At 44.0% G+C, this 18,189-nt stretch overlaps 1 protein-coding gene across 1 annotated transcript in view; it reads left to right on the top strand.

Annotated features, from left to right (window-relative positions):
• eif2ak2 (eukaryotic translation initiation factor 2-alpha kinase 2) overlaps positions 1 to 18,189 on the top strand; it is a 91,659-nt gene that overhangs the window by 5,739 nt on the left and 67,731 nt on the right. Inside the window, exons 2-4 of the mRNA XM_078541739.1 lie at positions 4,635 to 4,765; positions 8,551 to 8,671; positions 14,985 to 15,127. Coding sequence (XP_078397865.1) covers positions 4,647 to 4,765; positions 8,551 to 8,671; positions 14,985 to 15,127 — 383 coding nt within the window. The 5' untranslated portion in view covers positions 4,635 to 4,646. The remainder of the gene's footprint in view (positions 1 to 4,634; positions 4,766 to 8,550; positions 8,672 to 14,984; positions 15,128 to 18,189) is intronic.

Genomic DNA, 18,189 nt, shown 5'->3' with positions numbered 1-18,189 from the left:
GCCATCAATGAAGAGGGGTGCAGTGCAGTGGGGGAATGATTTAGATTTGGATGATAGGGCACATCAGGTAATATTGGATCAGCCACCTGTTCCATGTTTCTCCCAGTTTCATTCCCCATTGACGTCATTGGAAGGTCCGATGTTGAAACTCCAATCACTTGCAAAGACTCTCCCTGTTGTTTCTGGGAGCATAAAATCCTGGGTCCTCATGGGTGAGGGAATGTCATACGCATTGTCAGATAGGGATGGACCATAGCTGCAAGGCAACAAAGCCTGCACATCTAAAATATGGTCTTCATGCCTTGTGGGCTGTGCCATCATGCAAGACCATTCTGACCCCCTCGCCCAGGCAGCAGCAATATCCTGCCTGTGGCAGCTTCATATGTTTGCACCACGTCACGTCAATCTGTCCAGTCTGGTGCCCAACCTCTGTGTAAGTGGAATGGAACAGAAACATTGGGTTGCAACTTCTAGTAGAATGGTAATTGAGCCAGATTGCCACGATGCTCCTATTTCCTTACCTGGAAATCCAGCTGCTCCTATCTTGCCCGACCTTCTGAGCCAGGCTGGGCGAAACCTGTGTAGCATAGCGCGCTCCTGAGGCTGTCAGTTCAGGGCTGCTGTGTCGGAGATAAGAGGACATACCCCCGTATTTACAGCACTATTTGCCATAAAGCAGGTAAGTTTAAAGGTCCGGGGGCTGAGAAGCCAGGGAGAATGTACGTTTATAAGGTAAATGTGCAGGATTGGGATGGGAGTAGGCTAGGGGTGGGGGTAAGGGGTAGGATGGGTCTGGGCGGGGGTGGCTTGGGTGGTAATTGGAGGTTGTGGTGGGTGGTGGGCAGTGGGAGAGGTCAAATGGTCAGTTGGGGGGGTCGGAGGTGGAAGGGCATGTTGGGGGTGTGGGGGGGAATAGTTGGGTGGTGAGGGTGCACTTAAGAGCGGGGTGTAGTCAGGCGAATGGGGAGGGCAGTCGGGGATGGGGGGGGCAAGTCAGGAGTCTGGGGGTTTGGCCAGGGTGGGGAGGGCAGTTGGTGGGGTGGGGGTGTAGTTGAGGTGGGGAGGACAGTCGGGGCAGTGAGGGTGTAGTCAGGGGTACTCGGGGAGACGGGGTTGGAGGACTAGTGGGGGGTAGTATGGGGAGTCTTGTGGTCCATGGAAGATCAGGGAAGTGGGGTGAGTTCCGGGGTGGGGTTGGGGTGGATCATTGCTATAGTTACCCAAAAGCTAGAAATGTGGTTTGTTCAAGTTCTATTCTAGAGATTTGAGCACACAATCTTTGCTCTCATTCCCCATACAGCCCTGAGAGAGTGCAGCACTGTCAGAGGTGCTGTCTCTGTCCTTAAACAACAGCTATCACTTGAAGCAGTTGAGGTGAATGAATTAGATGCATATTATGGGGAAGCTGGATAAATACATTATGTATGGGTTTGACAGGGTAGATAGAGAAAATATTTTCACTTGTAGGGTAAAGCAAGAGGCCTTAAATACAACGTAGCCACTAATAAATCAAACAAGGAATTCAAGAGAACTTTCTTTACCCAGAGAGTGATGAGAGTGTGGAACTTGCTGCCGCATGGAGTGGTTGAGGAAAATAGCAAAGATTCATTTAAAGGGAAGCCAGATAAGTACATGAGGGAGAAAGGAATAGTAAGATATGTTGAAGAAGAGGGTGGGAGGGTGCTTGTATGAAGCATGAACACCAGCATTGACATGCTTTGCCAAATGGCTGGTAACTGTGCTGTAAATACCATGAGTGCCATTTATTTTTAAATGGGCTTACATTATTGCCCTTGAAGGATGGACAGCTGAGGAGTTAATACTGAGAATTGTTTCCATCCAACTAACTTCTTTAGAAAGAAGGTCCTTTGACTTGCCAGGCATCAGCCTTAGCTCAGTTAATAGCACTCTTGCCCCTAAGATTTGGTCCAAGTCCAGCACTTGACCACATAATTTAGGCTGATGCATCAGTGAGGGAACACTCTGTTGTAGGGTGTAAGAGTTTAAACCAAGGCCCCAGCTGCCTGCTCAGGTGCATGTGTAGACATCCTCTCTGAGATCTTAGTCAACTTTCCTTCCTCAAGCAAAACCACCAAAAGCAGGTTAGCTAGTTTCATTGCACTTTGTGGGATCTTACTGTGCATAGGTTGGCTGCCGTGTTTGCTTTTGTAACAACATTCAAATGTATTTTAATGATTGTGAAATGCTTTGGGACATTCTGAGATTATGACAATCAGCTGCCTTTGAATCTACACTTGATGTATCACTTAGACTGAGAAAAGCATTGAAAGAAACAGGAGAAGGCCATTCAGGTCCTTGAGCCTTCAGTTAGATCATGACCAATCTATATCTTAAAATCCATCTCCCTGCTTTGGTTCCCTAACCCTTAATAGCCCTACCTAACAAAAATCTATCAATCACAATTAGGAAATTTTCAATTGATCCCAGCCTCCACAACTTTTTTTGGAGAGAAGTTCCAGATTTAGACTACCCTTTATGTGAGCATGTGCTTCTGAACAGCTCTCATATGAGACCTTGTTTTGGACTTTCCCTCTCTATCTACCCTATCAAATCCTTTATTCGTCTCAATTAGATCACCCCTTGGAGCTTGGAGTCTCTTGCACTTAAAAGGTTGGGGCCATGTTGACTTAAGAGGTTAACAGCTCGAAAGGTAAGGTCTTTTTTTTTTTCAAAAATATACTTTATTCATAAAATATCTTCAACCACATTCCAAACCATTTCAAAAACACCATTACAAGGGTACAATCCGGTTAAACTTTTACAAAATGTATCACCAGGTGCATCAGTACAAACAATATTACAATCATTTACAGCCTTTCATTTTGAGCTGTACAGCCCGAGGGGCTCTAAACAGTTCCCAGTCCCTCGGTGCGCTGTGGCAGAAAGGTCTTAGACAGCGACCCTTCCCCATTGCGCCTTTGCGGCAGCTGCCCCAAGCTTTAGTGCGTCCCTCAGCACGTAGTCCTGGATTTTGGATTGTGCCAGTCCGCAACAATCGGTCGGGGACAAGTCTTTGTGCTGGAAGACCAACAAGTTTCGGGCAGACCAAAGCGCGTCTTTCACCGAGTTGATGATCCTCCAGCTGCAGTTGATGTTTGTCTCGGTGTGTGTCCCTGGGAACAGCCCGTAGAGCACAGAGTCCTGTGTCACGGAACTGCTCGGGATGAACCTCGACAGCAACCACTGCATCTCTCTCCAGACTTTCTTTGCAAAGGCACAATCCACAAGGAGGTGAACAACGGTCTCTTCCCCACCACAGCCACCTCGAGGGCAACGTGCAGAGGGGGTGAGACTCCTGGCGTGTAGGAAGGATCTGACGGGGAGGGCCTTTCTCACCACCAGCCAAGCCACGTCTTGGTGCTTGTTGGAAAGTTCTGGCGATGAGGCATTCTGCCAAATGACTTTGACAGTCTCCTCGGGGAACCATCCCACAGGATCCACCCTCTCCTTTTCCCTCAGGGCCTCTAGGACGTTACGTGCTGACCACTGCCTGATGGACTTGTGGTCAAAGGTGTTTTTCTGCATAAATTTTTCCACGAGGGACAGGTGGTACGGCACGGTCCAACTACTTGGAGCGTTCCGCGGCAGCGTGGCCAGACCCATCCTTCGCAACACCGGGGACAGGTAGAACCTCAGCACGTAGTGACACTTCGTGTTTGCGTACTGAGGATCTACGCACTGCTTGATGCAGCCACACACAAAGGTGGCCATCAGTATGAGGCCGATGTTGGGCACGTTTTTTCCCCCTTTATCTAGAGGCTTGTACATCGCGTCCCTGCGGACACGATCCATTTTCGACCTCCAGATAAAGCGGAAGATGGCTCGAGTGATCGCCATCGTGCAGGAGTCTGGAATGAGCTCGAAAGGTAAGGTCACAAATCAGCAGGTGGAGAATCTTAAACAATGTATGATCCACCATTGGCCCTTTGGTGGAGACATGACGTCTGCAATCATTTCAGTAAGGGCAGCCCAGAGAGATATTTTGAATTAGAGCTAGTTTAAAAGCATTCACTGAGCCCGAAAGGGTTATAAAATCCATTTCTTTCATCAAAGAAGGAATTTTAAATGAGGTAGACTTAGCCCAAAGATCTGTTTGAGGACATTGTAATGGATATGGGTGGAGCTTAGGGTAGTTCTCTGATTTCAATTTAACTGGGTGTTTGCTGAGAGTTTTAGTTGCAGTTTGGATCTTGGGTGTGCAATTTGCAGTTTACTGAAAGAAGATAGTCAAAGTAAATGACAGGTAAGTAGGCTTGCCATTTAAGCAGAGAAAAAGCTAACTTCATCATGCACCACGTTGGATATGGGTGAGGCTTAATCTCAGTTTGATTTATGTGAGAGAACAGAAGCTGGATGATTGTGTAGTTTGAAGCTAGTGGAAGAATCTACAGTGCTCCTCACAGGGTTTTGTGGCAAAACAAAGCAATCAGCAGAATTAGCTGGGAATTATTGCGAAGACAACCGGAGCAAGGGACTGAGGCATCCACAGTCAAGAGGCAGCAAATGAAAGTCTTACCACTGAGAATAACTGGAACTGGAAGGTCGTAACAAAATATTATTTATCATCTCATGACATCCTGTATGCTTTGAATTGAGAATTTTGATTTTTGCAGCCCCAGGAAGAAATGGAGACTTCAGGATCTGCTTTACACACAGATGTGGAGCAACTCCGGTTGTATGCAAAGAACATTGAAAAACCTTTGAGCTGGGAATGCAAAATGAAAGGACCAGCTCACGACATCTTGTAAGTAGTTTAGGAATATATTTCTTTGACCTTGTCATCCAAAACTACATAACTCCACACTAAGAAACACTCCATGGCCTCCCTCCTCCCTGTCTCTGTAACCTCCTCCAGTTCTATGACCTGACGAGATCACTCCGCTCTTCAATTCTGGCCTCTTGTGGATTCCCCACTTTTATCACTGCACCCCTTGGTGGCCATGACTTCAGCTGCTGAGGCCTTAACCTTTGGAATTTTCTCCCTGAACCTCTCAGTGTCTCTAACACTCTCCTGTCCTTTAAGAAATCCTTAAAACCTACCTCCCGGACCAAGCTTTTGGACAACCTTCATACTATTTCCTGATGTGACCTAGTGTCAAATATTGTCTGAAAATATTCCTATGAAGCATCTTGGAATGCCTTACTCCATTAAAGGCACCGTATAAATGCACATTATTTTTGAGTGTGTCTTGAAACTTCTCTTGTCCTGTCGGTGCTAGTGCCAAAGTTTTGAGCTTTCAGATGGCCAGGGACATTACCAATGCTATTGTTGGAATTTGGGCATTCTGTATGTAATATGACCAATTTTCGAGTGCCAGCAGCAAAACTTGCTTGCAAATTGTGCTGGGTATGGTAGTAGGGTGATAATGTTACTGAGCTAGTAATTTTGAGAATGTAAGTTCAAGCCCCTCCTTCCTCCATGGGCAGTTTGAGAATTTGAATTCAGGTTTTAGAAAGTTGGTATCAGTAACTGTGACTATGAAGCTCTGTGATTGTTGCAAAAATCCAACCCATTCACTGATACCCTTCAGAGAAGAAAATGTGATCTCCCAACAAGGTTTAGCTTATAAGTAACTCCAGACCCACATCAATATGTCTGACTCTTGATTATCTCCAGAAGTGGCCTAGCAAACCACTTTGTTGTATCAAAATTGTAAAGATTGTAAACAATCCTCACAATACCAGGGGGGAATTTTCACCATGTGGACTGCAGCGCTTCAAGAAGAAGACCTAAAAACTCAAGGGCAATTAGGGATGGGCAATAAATGCCAGCCTTGCTGAAATACCAATATTCCAAGAATGAATAAATTTCAAAAAAGAACTCAGTCTTTATTTACCAATGCTCTTAGCAATAAGTCAGTTTCCAGGCCAGTCCATCCAGTGGATTGGTGAGTGTACCACAAGATTAACAATGACTCATTTCTCAGTCTACACATTGGAAAGGTATGCAAGATACTCATCATACTCGAGTATGTCTAGTTTGGCTTCTTCTATCCTGGTAGACACATGATACAACAATTGTGGAGTTGTTGACTAATCATAACAACCGGTCTCTATTAATTAGGTTATAACAGGCCCAGGCATGAGGTGAGGAAGCCTTCAGAAGTCCAAAGATCCCTTTTTCCCAAACATGAAATTCGTCACACACTATCCAAAAATGTCAGATGAAAAATAATAAATCATGAACTATATTTACACAAGGTGTAAATTATACAGAACCAAAATAAATCAGTAGCTAATCAAATAGTACAGTGTTTAAACTTTTATCGGTCTGAAAATTGAAGGCAAAACAAGGGGCCATTGAAATCCTTGGACTTAATTTTCAAAGTTGTTTTTTAACTCATGTTATGACCACAGCTGATGTTAATCGCTGCGCAAACCAAATCCCAGAGGGGAACTTGCCTTAAGAGCCATACCCTTTTTTTGGTATTTTTGAGATCGAGAAGATGATGTACTGATCTCAGCAGAAAGAAGTCCAGTAACACTTTGGGAATTTTAAAAATTAAAAGTAGAAGTTTTATTAGCAAGAATAAAATAAAACTTAAACACACAAGATTAGAGTTACAGAGTTAAACTTAGTCTTACAAAATATTCCGCCAAAAAGACTCTCTCCTTGGTCCGACCCACCAGGCAACACTCCCTTATAGATGTTTAACAATAAAAATCCAGTAATATTACCTAAGGCAAAGTGCTGTAGCATTAATAATTATTAGATAATTAATCATTAATCATTAAAAATCACCCATTTAAGACAGAGATGAGGAGGAATTTCTTCTCTGAATGTAGTCAATCTGTGGAATTCTTTACCGCAGAGACTGGGTCATTAAGTATATTCAAGGCTGAGATAGACAGATTTTTAATCAGTAAGGGAATCAAGGGTTATGGAAAAAAGGCAGGAAAGTGGAGTTGAGGATTATCAGATCAGCCATGATCTCGTTGAATGGCGAAGCAGACTTGATGGACTGAATGGCCTACTTCTGCTCCTATGTCTTATGGTCTTATAAAGGCATACCACAAGACCTGTAATTCTCTTCCACTCTGCTATGGAAACCCAAACTTCAGAATAAAACTGTTTTTTGCAATCCAAGACTTTTCTGGCTTGACTGGATGGCTGATTAAAACCTGTATCTTCTCCTAACCCAGAGCCACAGCACCCAACTCAGCTCTAGCTCAACAGCTTAGCTCCAGCTCCAGTCACCACAGCTCAAACAGCTCCCTTAAACTCTCCACGATAACTCTAAAATACCTTCTTTCCCTTTCATCTCAGGCTCCATTGTTTTCATATCTCTTTGAAACTCAAATCCTTCCAAATATAAAATCTTTCATGTCCCCATCTTACCTTTGCTTTTGGGTCAATAAAATATAATAACCCTACTTCTATTTACATATGGAACTCCTGCAAGATGCAAACATGTTTCTTGTTACCTCTGGTTTTCCTTTGAAATTCAAACAAACTCTCAATTTACCTAAAAATGCAAATGTTTATATCTAACTTATTCACTTGTATCTCAACCCTCTATTCTTTCATGTTTTAAATCACCCCCCCCAAAACAACCTGTCTCCTATTAATCTCTGCCCAGATTAATTAAATCATACACACACACATACACACACACACACACACACACACACACACACACACAGCCTTCTTCACAGAATAACACAATATTCCCCAAAAATATATTAAAAAAACATCCATTTCTCACACTTAGACTTTGTTTTTAACATGGCCACTTAGCTCCTTTGTAAATTGTCAAGCAAGGCTCCATGCTGAGAGCCTAGGATCACTGATTTGCCTTATATTTCCATGGGTGTTGGCAAATTCAGTCACTGGTTGGAGAAATTGAAGGTGCAATATAATCCAGAGAAATGCAAGGTCCTGACATTTTACCAAATGAAGATTGATGTGGATTATGTGCTAATTCTGTCTTGAAATTTTTTTCTTCCTGTTTTATAATACAAAAGATGTACAGCACAGAAGAAACCATTCAGCTCAACAGGCCTATGCCAGTGTTTGTGCTCCACGGGAGCTTCCTTCCACCCGTCCTCATTTCACCCCATCAACAGCCTTCTATTCCTTTATCCTTCACATGTTGCCATTATGTGCATCTCTGCTATTCACCTTAACTCCTTATGGTAGTAAGTTCCACATTCTCATCACTCTCTGGGTAAAGAAGCTTCTCCTGAATTCCCTACGATGTTATTTTTGACCATCTTACATTTATGGCCTCTAGTTTGGGTCTCTCCCACAAGTGAAAACATCTTCTCTACATCTATCCTATCAAATCCTTTCATAATTTTAAAGACCCCCAGCAGTCTTCTTTTTCTAGAAAGAAAGAGCCCCAACCTGTGCAGTCTTTCTGGTATACTGGTTTGTACTTGTACCACAGAGCGGAGCAGGTCTGCACATATCTCAAGGCCCCTGAGCTAATCTTCACAGCTGCCTTAAATATTTATAAAGGTAGAGGCAGGAAAGAAGAAATGTGTGTTTTGCTGCTCTAGCCCAGTGCTCCTTTTGCTTTACTTTAGGTTCACATTCTATGTAAAAGTTGGTGAAGAAACATTCCCTGAAGCCCAGGGCAAAACCAAGAAGGAAGCTAAGTACAATGCTGCTAAAATTGCTTTAGAGACTTTGAATCTTCAAAAAATGGTAAGTGATATATTACATTTTATTCCTTAACTCCTGTTTTAAAAAAAGGCATTATGGTTTTATTTTTAAGACTTTTTAATGTTTTCTTCAAGGGGTAGCACTTTCAGATGATATATAATATCCCAAATGTCTGTTCAGGCAGGCATGAAAGATTCCCTGACCACTACTCAAAAAGAGCATGAGAGTTTTCCTGGTGTCCTGGCCAACATTCACCCCTTGGCCAACATTCCTCCTCAACCAACAAGAGCAAAAACCAGATTAACTGCCCATTCACCTCATTTGCTGAATTTCTGGCATTTGTCAACTTGCCAACAGTGACTGTTCTCCGAAACTAATTTGTCAGTTCTGAAACTTTGTGAGACATCCTGAAGGCGTGGCAAGGTGCAATATGAATGCAAGTTACTTCTTTCCATTAGGGGTTGCCAAGACAACATGCCTCATATCCCAAGACACTGGATGTGATATCGTGTAATTCCAAACAAGTTACTACCTTATTGTCTCTCAGGAAATCTATGCACATGGTGATCCAGTTCCTTTCAACATTCTTCCATCTGATGGCTCATCCTCTACCTCTTGACTTTTGTGTCCTTTCTCCCATTCCTCTTTTCCCCACTTCATATCAGCGATCTCCTCCTCCTTGTCCAACCCAACACTCTTGACCACCCTCCATCTGTATCAGCCTCCTTCAGATTGCACACCCTATTTGCTCACAGTCCTAATCCCGGTCACAGTGGAATAGTTGAACCACCACCCGTTCATGCCCTCCATTCTAGCATATCCTCCATCTCCTTAATTCTCAATTATGTCACACTCACCCAATATGGATTCATGGATTTACGGAACATAAATTCAAAATGAGCATTTTACCTTAAAATGATTATGGAGAATGTACACTTTATTTTTTAAAACAAAATGGAGCTAAGAGGTCAGGTGACCTTTTCTATCCATCAATATTGATGGAACTACACAAGGCCCTAGAGCTAGCTTTCATGTCCAGGGAAGACATTAAAATGCAAACGAACTTTTGCGACATCGCATTGAGAAATCATTAAAATGCAACAAGTCTTTCCTGTGGATTAATAGCTACCCTTATCCAAATAATTAAATAAGCTGTTTTACAGTAGACTCACAAACCTTTTGGTCTTGGAGTGGAATTTCAAAGAATGGGTTTGGAAAAAAACCCATTTTATCGCAATAATATGTGAACGGGTGAAACTTGACCCTATCATGTGTCAATGACCAAGTCGTCAGAAATAATTGTAAGGACAATGAAAATCATATACTATGGTCACATGTTGTGGGACATTTAATAAGGTACATTTTTGGAGCAATAGAGGGAGAAAGATCCAGACCAGCAAAGGAACAGGCTAAGAACCATCAAAAGGCAAAGAATTTTACCTATCTATTTGAAGAACCAAACCAGTTTTGCACCACAGGGGTTTGACTGCACCTCAACTAGAGTGAGACAAGGGAAATCTGCAACTGTGAGCAGTAAACCACTGCAAATCCACCTTCATCAACCTCCAGAATCCATTTCTTGAGTGAACCAGAACAGAATCACAGGCCCCAACTTTCCAAGACTTCATCTTGGGAGAAGCAAGTGTAACAGTAAACTTTTGGACTTTTAAGCCCTAAGTACATGCTACCTCTTTTATAATCATCTTTTCTTGAGTGTGTGTGTGTGTGTGTGTGTGTGTGTGTGTCTGTATGAATGTGTGAGTGGATGTGGTTGTGAATGCATTTCGGGTGTTCAGTAATAAATATTTATCGTTTTTTAAAAACTTACAAGGAAACTTGTCATTTGTCTCTTCTTAACAGTTACAGCACTCAGGGTTAAAACAATTTCTTTTTAAAACATATCTGCCGTCAGTCAGTCGAGAGCTAGAAAAAGGAGAGAATCATCCTATCATTACTCCGCTGCCCAAAATCTGTCAAATGCTACTCAGTAAATACCCATAAAACTCAAGTACATGTATTTAGATCCAGAAATTCCCTTCACGCTCTCTAACATAGTGGAATGTGGCCAGAACACAGAGATTCTCAGCTCCAGAGGCACAATTATTTGATATTTAGGTCAAATAAGTAGAAAGAAAGAAAGACTTTTATTTATACATGTCCTGTAAAGAGCCTGGGACATCCCAAGGCACTTTATAGCCAATGAAGTATTTTTGAAGTGTAGTCACTGTTGTAATGTAGGAAACATGGCACCCAGTTTGCGCACAGCAAACTCACAATCGGCAACAAGGTGATGACCGAATCTCCTGTGTTCTTGAGTGATGGTGACTGAGATATAAATATTGTCCCAGGACCGATGTACTGATTCTACGTGCACAGAGGCTCTATAATACCCCACATATCCTTCCCTTCACATATCACAAGGCTTCCCAACACTGTCATCTTTCTAGTTTTTCTTGGCTAAGGGGTATTCCCATACAATGTACCAGCCTGACTAACTCAGAAATATGGCTACCATTAGCCGGAACTCCCACAATTACTCCCGTAGGATTCAGACTCTATCTATTCACTACACACAAGCATTAACCGCCCAACCTGACCTTATGGCCTGAATTTCACACTTGGCATGTGTGTCAAGTCGGTGGGAATGGAAGCAGATGTGGAATCCGCTCCCAGCCGCGATCACAATTTCACACTGGACGGCCAATTAAGGTCCGCCCAACTTCAATGATCGGGAAGGGCTGGGCGGAGCCGGGAGCCTGTCAGGGGCTGGGTCCAATGGCGACCTGGTGGGCACTTTAAAAGCAGCAGAGGCAGCTCCCTGAAGGCTGCCAGTGGAGAATCTTCGGAGTCTGTCCAGGAGACTGGAACAATGGTTTTACCAGTGGCTGGAAACGTCAGCTGATCTTCTCTGAATAACTATTCCAGTAACATACCAAAATGCTACTGTACTCTTGTTGAATGCTAATGATCAAGAATTTTCTCAGTGTGGCTCTCACTCTGCTGCCTCTGTGCCTCTTGCTGGAAGTGTGGTAGCAATTCGATTTCTTCGCTTTGAATAATTCCTCCTTCATGTCTTTTCTTTAGTTGCCATATTCTCCATTTTACCACCAAAACATTACAAATCACTTTTATACAGGCTTGCTTCTATTTGTTAGAACAGAACATTTGAATAATTTTTCAGTTAACTTGTAGTAAGTTAAACTCTGGTGAAATTAAATCTTTGGTCTAATCATTCAGCCATTGGTCAATGAAGCAAAGCTAACTAAAGTGCCTTTACTCTCAAGATACTTTTCCCAATGAAGTTTAAGGATGAATAAAATGTTGTGAGTTTGGTTCCACCTGTTTATGTTAGGCAAGGAGGCCTTTTGTTCTGCCATATTTTGTTAATCTGTTTACTGGTGTGACCATTAACACCATATATTGTTATATTCATTTGATGTGAGTGCCAACATGATATAAACTTTGCTTTTGTCTTAATGACTTGAGTATGCTTCACTTGTTTTGTAGGTGCAGGGCACGCCAGTACCTAATGCTGGATGTGAGTGGCTCTAAACTTTATTCCGCACTGAGTGGATTTTGGGTTCAAAGGAAAGGGTAATCTCAGACATCTGGGACAGAGGCGGCAGCCCTGGCATGAGGTGGAAGCAGATCTTTGGCAGCCTAGCTGAAGGAGTGTTGGATCAAGGTGCCCCTGGTGTCCCTACCTGAATGAAGGATCCAGAGGTCTGGCTCCACATTCTCATGTGCTCCTCACCGGGCTCCTCTTCTGACTCACCACTGGATTCATCCTCTGTGGCCTGTGGAGCTCCCTTGAGATCCTCTTCCTCCAGTGGGTCCCCCTTTGCCAGTGCCAGATTGTGGAGAGCGCAACATGCAACCACTATCAGTGACACTCACTCTGGAGGGTATTGTAGTGCATCCCCTAAATGGTCCAGGCATTGGAAGCGCATCTTCAGAAGACCTATGGTTTTCTCTACCACCACCCTTGTGGAAGCGTGGCTCCTTTTATAACGCTGCTCTGCCTCTGTTCTTGGGTAGTGGCAAGGTGTCGGAAGCTACCTTTTCAACGGATAGCCCTTGTCACCCAGCAACCATCCATCCAGTCGGGCTGGAGCACTGATTAGCCTCGGCACCTAGGAGTGTCTCAGTATGTGAGCATCATGGGAACTGCCAGGGTACCTTGCACAGACTTGTAGTATCTTCGTCTTGTGGTCACAAACTGTCTGGAATTTCATGAAGTGGAATCCCTTCCTGTTGACAAAGGCACCAGGCTGATCCGCTGGCGCCTCAACGGCCACATGTGTGCAGTTGATTGCACCCTGGATGCAGGGAAATTCAGCAATCGTTGCAAAGTCTCTAGCTGTCTCAGCCTGGCTGGCCTCGTCCATACTGAAATGAATAAATGTCATTACCTGCCTGAATAGAGTTTCTGTCACCAGCTTGTCACAACGGTGGACTCCACAAAGATCCCCTACTAACCCCAGGAAAGAGCCGGAAGCATAGAAGTTGAGGGCAACTGTGACCTTCAGAGCCACTAACATGGGGTGTCCACCTACACAGTCGGAATTTGTCTCAGGCCCAATCATCTGACAGCTGACGGTCATGCTGTCCCTGGAGAGGCGGGGCCTCCTTTGCCATTGCACCTCAGATATATTGAGGTAGCTGCATCACTGCCTGTAAACCCTGGCAGCAGGATAGTGGCGCCTTCTGTGGCCCCTTCTGCCTTGGACTACCTGCTGGCCCTGTGTCCCTTGTGCCTGCGCCTCTCCTTCTACAGGTCCCTCCCCTGGAACACTGCCTCCTCTCCCTTCTGCTCCTCTCTTCCTCCTCAGAGAAGGTGCCACCAGTGGACATCACAACCCCCATTACCAGGATAAAGGAAGGCTGTCTGATACCTGGAAGGGTCCACACAGTCAAAATTATCTGGGGGCCTTGCAGACACCAATGAGTCCTGAAATGAAGTCTGGAAATGCTAAGACTGAAGCTCAGAACAGAGATGAAGTTATCATGTTCAAATAAGGAACCACCAGCAAACTAACTTCTAAACTCTTCACTACTCACACTGGCAATGCTGCTGACCCTTCTTATCCCGCCCTTGGATGAGGTTTCGTTAAAAGTGGATGCCCGCCTGCCTGTTTTGCCCGTGCGACGAGGTGCGAAATCGTGTGGGCTACGTAAAATCGAGTTACAATTGGCTTTTGCATGGCCGTAAGTGGCACTTTAGTTGTTGGCGGGCGCAGCTCCGACACACGCATGCGCCCGCCAACTTGCGTGCAGGATGATGCCAGGGCGCTCACCTGATGTCACCTCGCGCTACCTCGCGTCCGTTCGGGTCGGGCGCCTATAGCTTTAGGTCAAAGCCCCTTTACTCCTGATTTGTACAACATTTCCTCTCAAAATCTGATTCCTATCTCTTCCCCAAATATGTGAAAGCAGTTAGCTGTTTTATTGGTAGATTGAGCGATGACAATCCAATGTTGAATTATTGGGGGTTTATTAAAATGGGTGACTGATCTACCCTCACCTTCTGGTCAGAGTCCAACTTGGTGTGTTGATCAGGAGAGGGTTCGAGGTCACAGAAACCAGTTGTGTTTGGCCAACAAACACTTCTAGTTCCGCATGTGTCACTGAGTCGATGGCACCACTTGCTGCTACTCCTTAAAGTGAAGGAAAATCTTCTGTTCCCTGCAGAATATGGCATCTTTAAAGTTGCAGACATATTAAGTAACACCTCCTTATGGAATGATGGCACTAGCCCATTAATCTGTGGAGGTTAATTCTCTCTCAAAGAATGAGGAGCCACCTTCAATCAGTAATGTCATGCTTGCGTCATATGCCCGCAAACGTATGATGGACTTTTTTACTTTTTTAAAAAAAAGATCATGACATATGGACAATTTACCTGGACCCAAAATAGAGTCCTGGGAGTCAGGTGACTTTAGTAATTTCTGCACAAAGAAAGAACTAACTGATGTCTCTGGAAAGACTTTATAATGTAAATATGTGTGGATGGAGTACCCTCCCCTTGAAAAGGCATTCTGGATATGAAACTATTTGTGAATTTACAGCTCCTAGTGTCTGGATATCTGCAGAAAGCCTGTTTATATTTATCCTTTAAAGTCACAACTCTCAAAAAGGTTTTAAAACACTGCCTCTAAAATATGCATCTTTTTGTGAACCAACGAAAGGTGAGGAGAAAGGAGGAAGTCATCCCACCAGCTCTCCCTGTCTGTAACAGTAATTAAGGAGGTCTAATACATGTCACACACTTGATAACTTTTTAAGCAACTTCAGTGTGAGCTGGTATGTGGTTGTAAAAACAAAGGCGGTGCTTTCTGATTTGTCTTTGATGTAGGCTCTTGACAGTACTACTCAAACAACATCCCCAGCCGGCATGGGAAACTACATCAGCAAACTCAACGAGTATGGGCAGAAGAAAAGCATACATCTCGATTACAGGTTTACACAGATAAATACAGGGATGGATCACGTACAAAAGTAAGTTTTACCTATTTAAAAATAAATTATGGGCCCACCACGGGACCGGAAATCCCCGCCCCGAAGTCAACAGACCTTTTGCTGGTTCGTTAAATTTTCCATCCTGCCCATGATGATTCCCACGGTGGGCAGGGCCTGAAAATTTAGGTCTATGTTTCTGCCCTTTCTTTCAGACACCCATGCAACGTAACATTCTTGGCTAAAGGACCTATCCATACAACAAACCGTCCCTGGTTAATGAGTCATCCCATATACCATCCCTGGCTAATGAGCTTCCCCAGGCTATGGAATGACCCTGATTAATGAGCCTGCCCATACCGTGTACCATTCTTGGTGAAAGGGCCTCCTCATTTTTAAAAATTCATTTACGGGATGTGGGAGTCGCTGGCTAGGCCAGCATTTATTGCCCATCCCTAATTGCCCTTGAGAAGGTGGTGGTGAGCTGCCTTCTTGAACCGCTGCAGTCCACGTGGTGTGGGTACACCCACAGTGCTGTGAGGGAGGGAGTTCCAGGATTTTGACCCTTTACTAAGAGACCTCAGCATATTACAAATCATGTGTTGTTAATGGGTCTCCCATTTACCATCCCTGCCTAATGGGATCTCCCTATGCCACTGGTTAATGGGACCTGCCCAAGTTCTGCCCTTGTTAGTGAGTCTCCCTATACTGTGTTCCCTCCCTGGCTAGGGGAATAAGTGATAAACTGCCCACAAGTTAGACTGAGATTTAGTGGAGATGACTGTCAGATTTATTTATTTATTACCTCCATTCACTGTGAGCGAGTTACTGGTTTCTGCTGGGCATCTTGATCTAGCTAAAGACTCAACACATTGGAGATTGGAAGCAGGAAGCCACACATTCCAACTTTCTGACCAAACAAGATGATATCATTTCAGTTAGGTTATTTTAATGGCCTTGCTGAGGACCTATTGATGTAGGCTTCCTATTCTTGAGTAGAGATGTTCAAATGTGTAATGTAATGATTGAAGAGGTCCCTTGTTTCTCAGTATATCTTCATTCCTTTCATCTGTGCTCACTGACCTACACTGGCTCCCAGTGTGGTGCCTCCTCAATCGAAAAATTCTAATTCTTGTTTTCAAATCCCTCCATGGCCTCACCCCACCCTCTCTCTGTAATCTCCTCCAGGCCCACAACCCTCCAAGATAACTGTGATCTTCCAGTTCTGGCCACTTGCACATCCCTAATTCCATTGTTCCACTGTTTCAGCTGGCTGGGCCTTAAGCTCTGGAATTCCATCCCCAAATCTCTCCACTTCTCTACCTCTCCCTCCTCCCTCCCTTTAAGACACTACTGAAGCCTGCTTCTTTAACCAAGCTTTTGGACACTTGCTCTAATATCCCCTTATGTTGGCTCAGTATTAAATTTTGCTTGATAACCGCTCCACTGCAGCCCTTTGGGATGTTTTATTATGTTAAAGCACCACATAAATATGTTATTGTTGTAGAATGAACAGGACGTGCTGGTAAGAAAATTCCTCTCTTGAAAAACGAGATTGGATGATGCCCTTTGTTGGTTTGAAGTGTTCCATCTATCAGCCTAGTCTAGCGCTAACCTGATGTGTTCATGCAGGATTAGCCCAGACTGACACTAAGCAGACATATTGCAAGATTTTGGTCCGGCATTCATAGATTACCCAAAAAGGACAGAGTCACAGATCATTTGAAAACAGTTTATTAAAAAGCAACAGGTTAGGCATGATACATAAGCTAAATAGGCAGGATAGACATGCACTCCCTAACAGGACGGTTTACTGGTCCTAGATTGAACAAACAGATGGATGAAGTGGCTACAAATGACAGTTTCTTCTGTTTTCTTTAGTCTTCTTGAGCTATCCAGAGTGTTAGATCAAAGCCAGCATGCATTGGTTTGTAAAGCTCTTCTCTGTCCAAAGTCTTCTTGAGCTCACCAATGTGTTAGATTGAAACCAGTATTGGTTCACCTCGAGAAGCTCTCTTTCATCCAAAGTGATTTTTCCCACTTGAGAGTCTGTTTAGGTGCCTTATTTCTGGGGAGCTTTTGCCTATCATTTGTTCAACTGTACATTGGCGGGAGACAGATATTCAAGGTGATCTGCCCTATTTTCGTCAGAATCCCATGAAGTCATCTTGTGGCTCATCCTGTTTAACCTTCAGACAGTTAGTTCATGTTTGGGTCTTGAGGTATCCGCCCCCCCCCCCCCCCCCCCCCCCCCCCCCCCCCCCCACCACCACCACCCCAATCAAGATTAGCAATGTCTTGTTTCAGTGTTTGTGCTAAGACAGGGCCTTGACAGAGATAATAGCCTTCAGTGTCTTGTGTTTATCAGCCAAGAAGTTGCCATAGGAGCTTTCTTTATGAGAGAGAGAGACAGCTATTCCTTTAATAGTCAATAAATTTCTGAGGATTTTATAACGTTATTATTACATGTTCACCCAGAGAACCAGGTTCAAATGATACTTAAAGCTGGAGCTTGAATTTGAAGCCCTGTGAATATCAGCCCCCATTATAGAGACTCAGTTACCGTGGTGGCTCTCTTCTGCCTTGGCTCTTGATCTCCCTATGCCCCAGCTTTAACATTCTCATTCTTGTGTTTAAATCCCTCCATAGCATTGCCCCCTCCATCTCTCTAACTTCCTATAACCCATCCCCTACCCCACTGCCAAGTTTTCAATTTTTCTGGCTCGGCATCACCCAGTCCAGTCGTCTGACCATTGGTGGCCAATCCTTCAGCCCCTCAGGCTCCATGTACGAACATATGAACATACGAATTATGAGCAGATGTAGGCCACTCAGCCCCTCGAGTCTGCTCTGCCATTCAATAAGATCATGGCTGATCTGAATGTAACCTCAACCCACATTCCTGCCTACCCCGATAACCTTTCACCCCCTTGTTAATTAAGAATCTATCTAGCTCTGCCTTAAAAATATTCAAAGACTCTGTTTCCACCACATTTTGAGGAAGAGAATTCCAAAGACTCACAACCCTCTGAGAGAAAAAATTTCTCTTCATCTCTGTCTTAAATTAGCGATCCATATTTTTAAACAGTGACCCCTGGTTCTAG

This window comes from Cetorhinus maximus, chromosome 5 (genome assembly GCF_964194155.1).
Source record: "Cetorhinus maximus chromosome 5, sCetMax3.hap1.1, whole genome shotgun sequence".
Taxonomy (NCBI): Eukaryota; Metazoa; Chordata; class Chondrichthyes; order Lamniformes; family Cetorhinidae; genus Cetorhinus; species Cetorhinus maximus.
The sequence above is the reverse complement of the archived record's forward strand: the minus strand, read 5'-3'. Positions and strand labels throughout refer to the sequence as shown.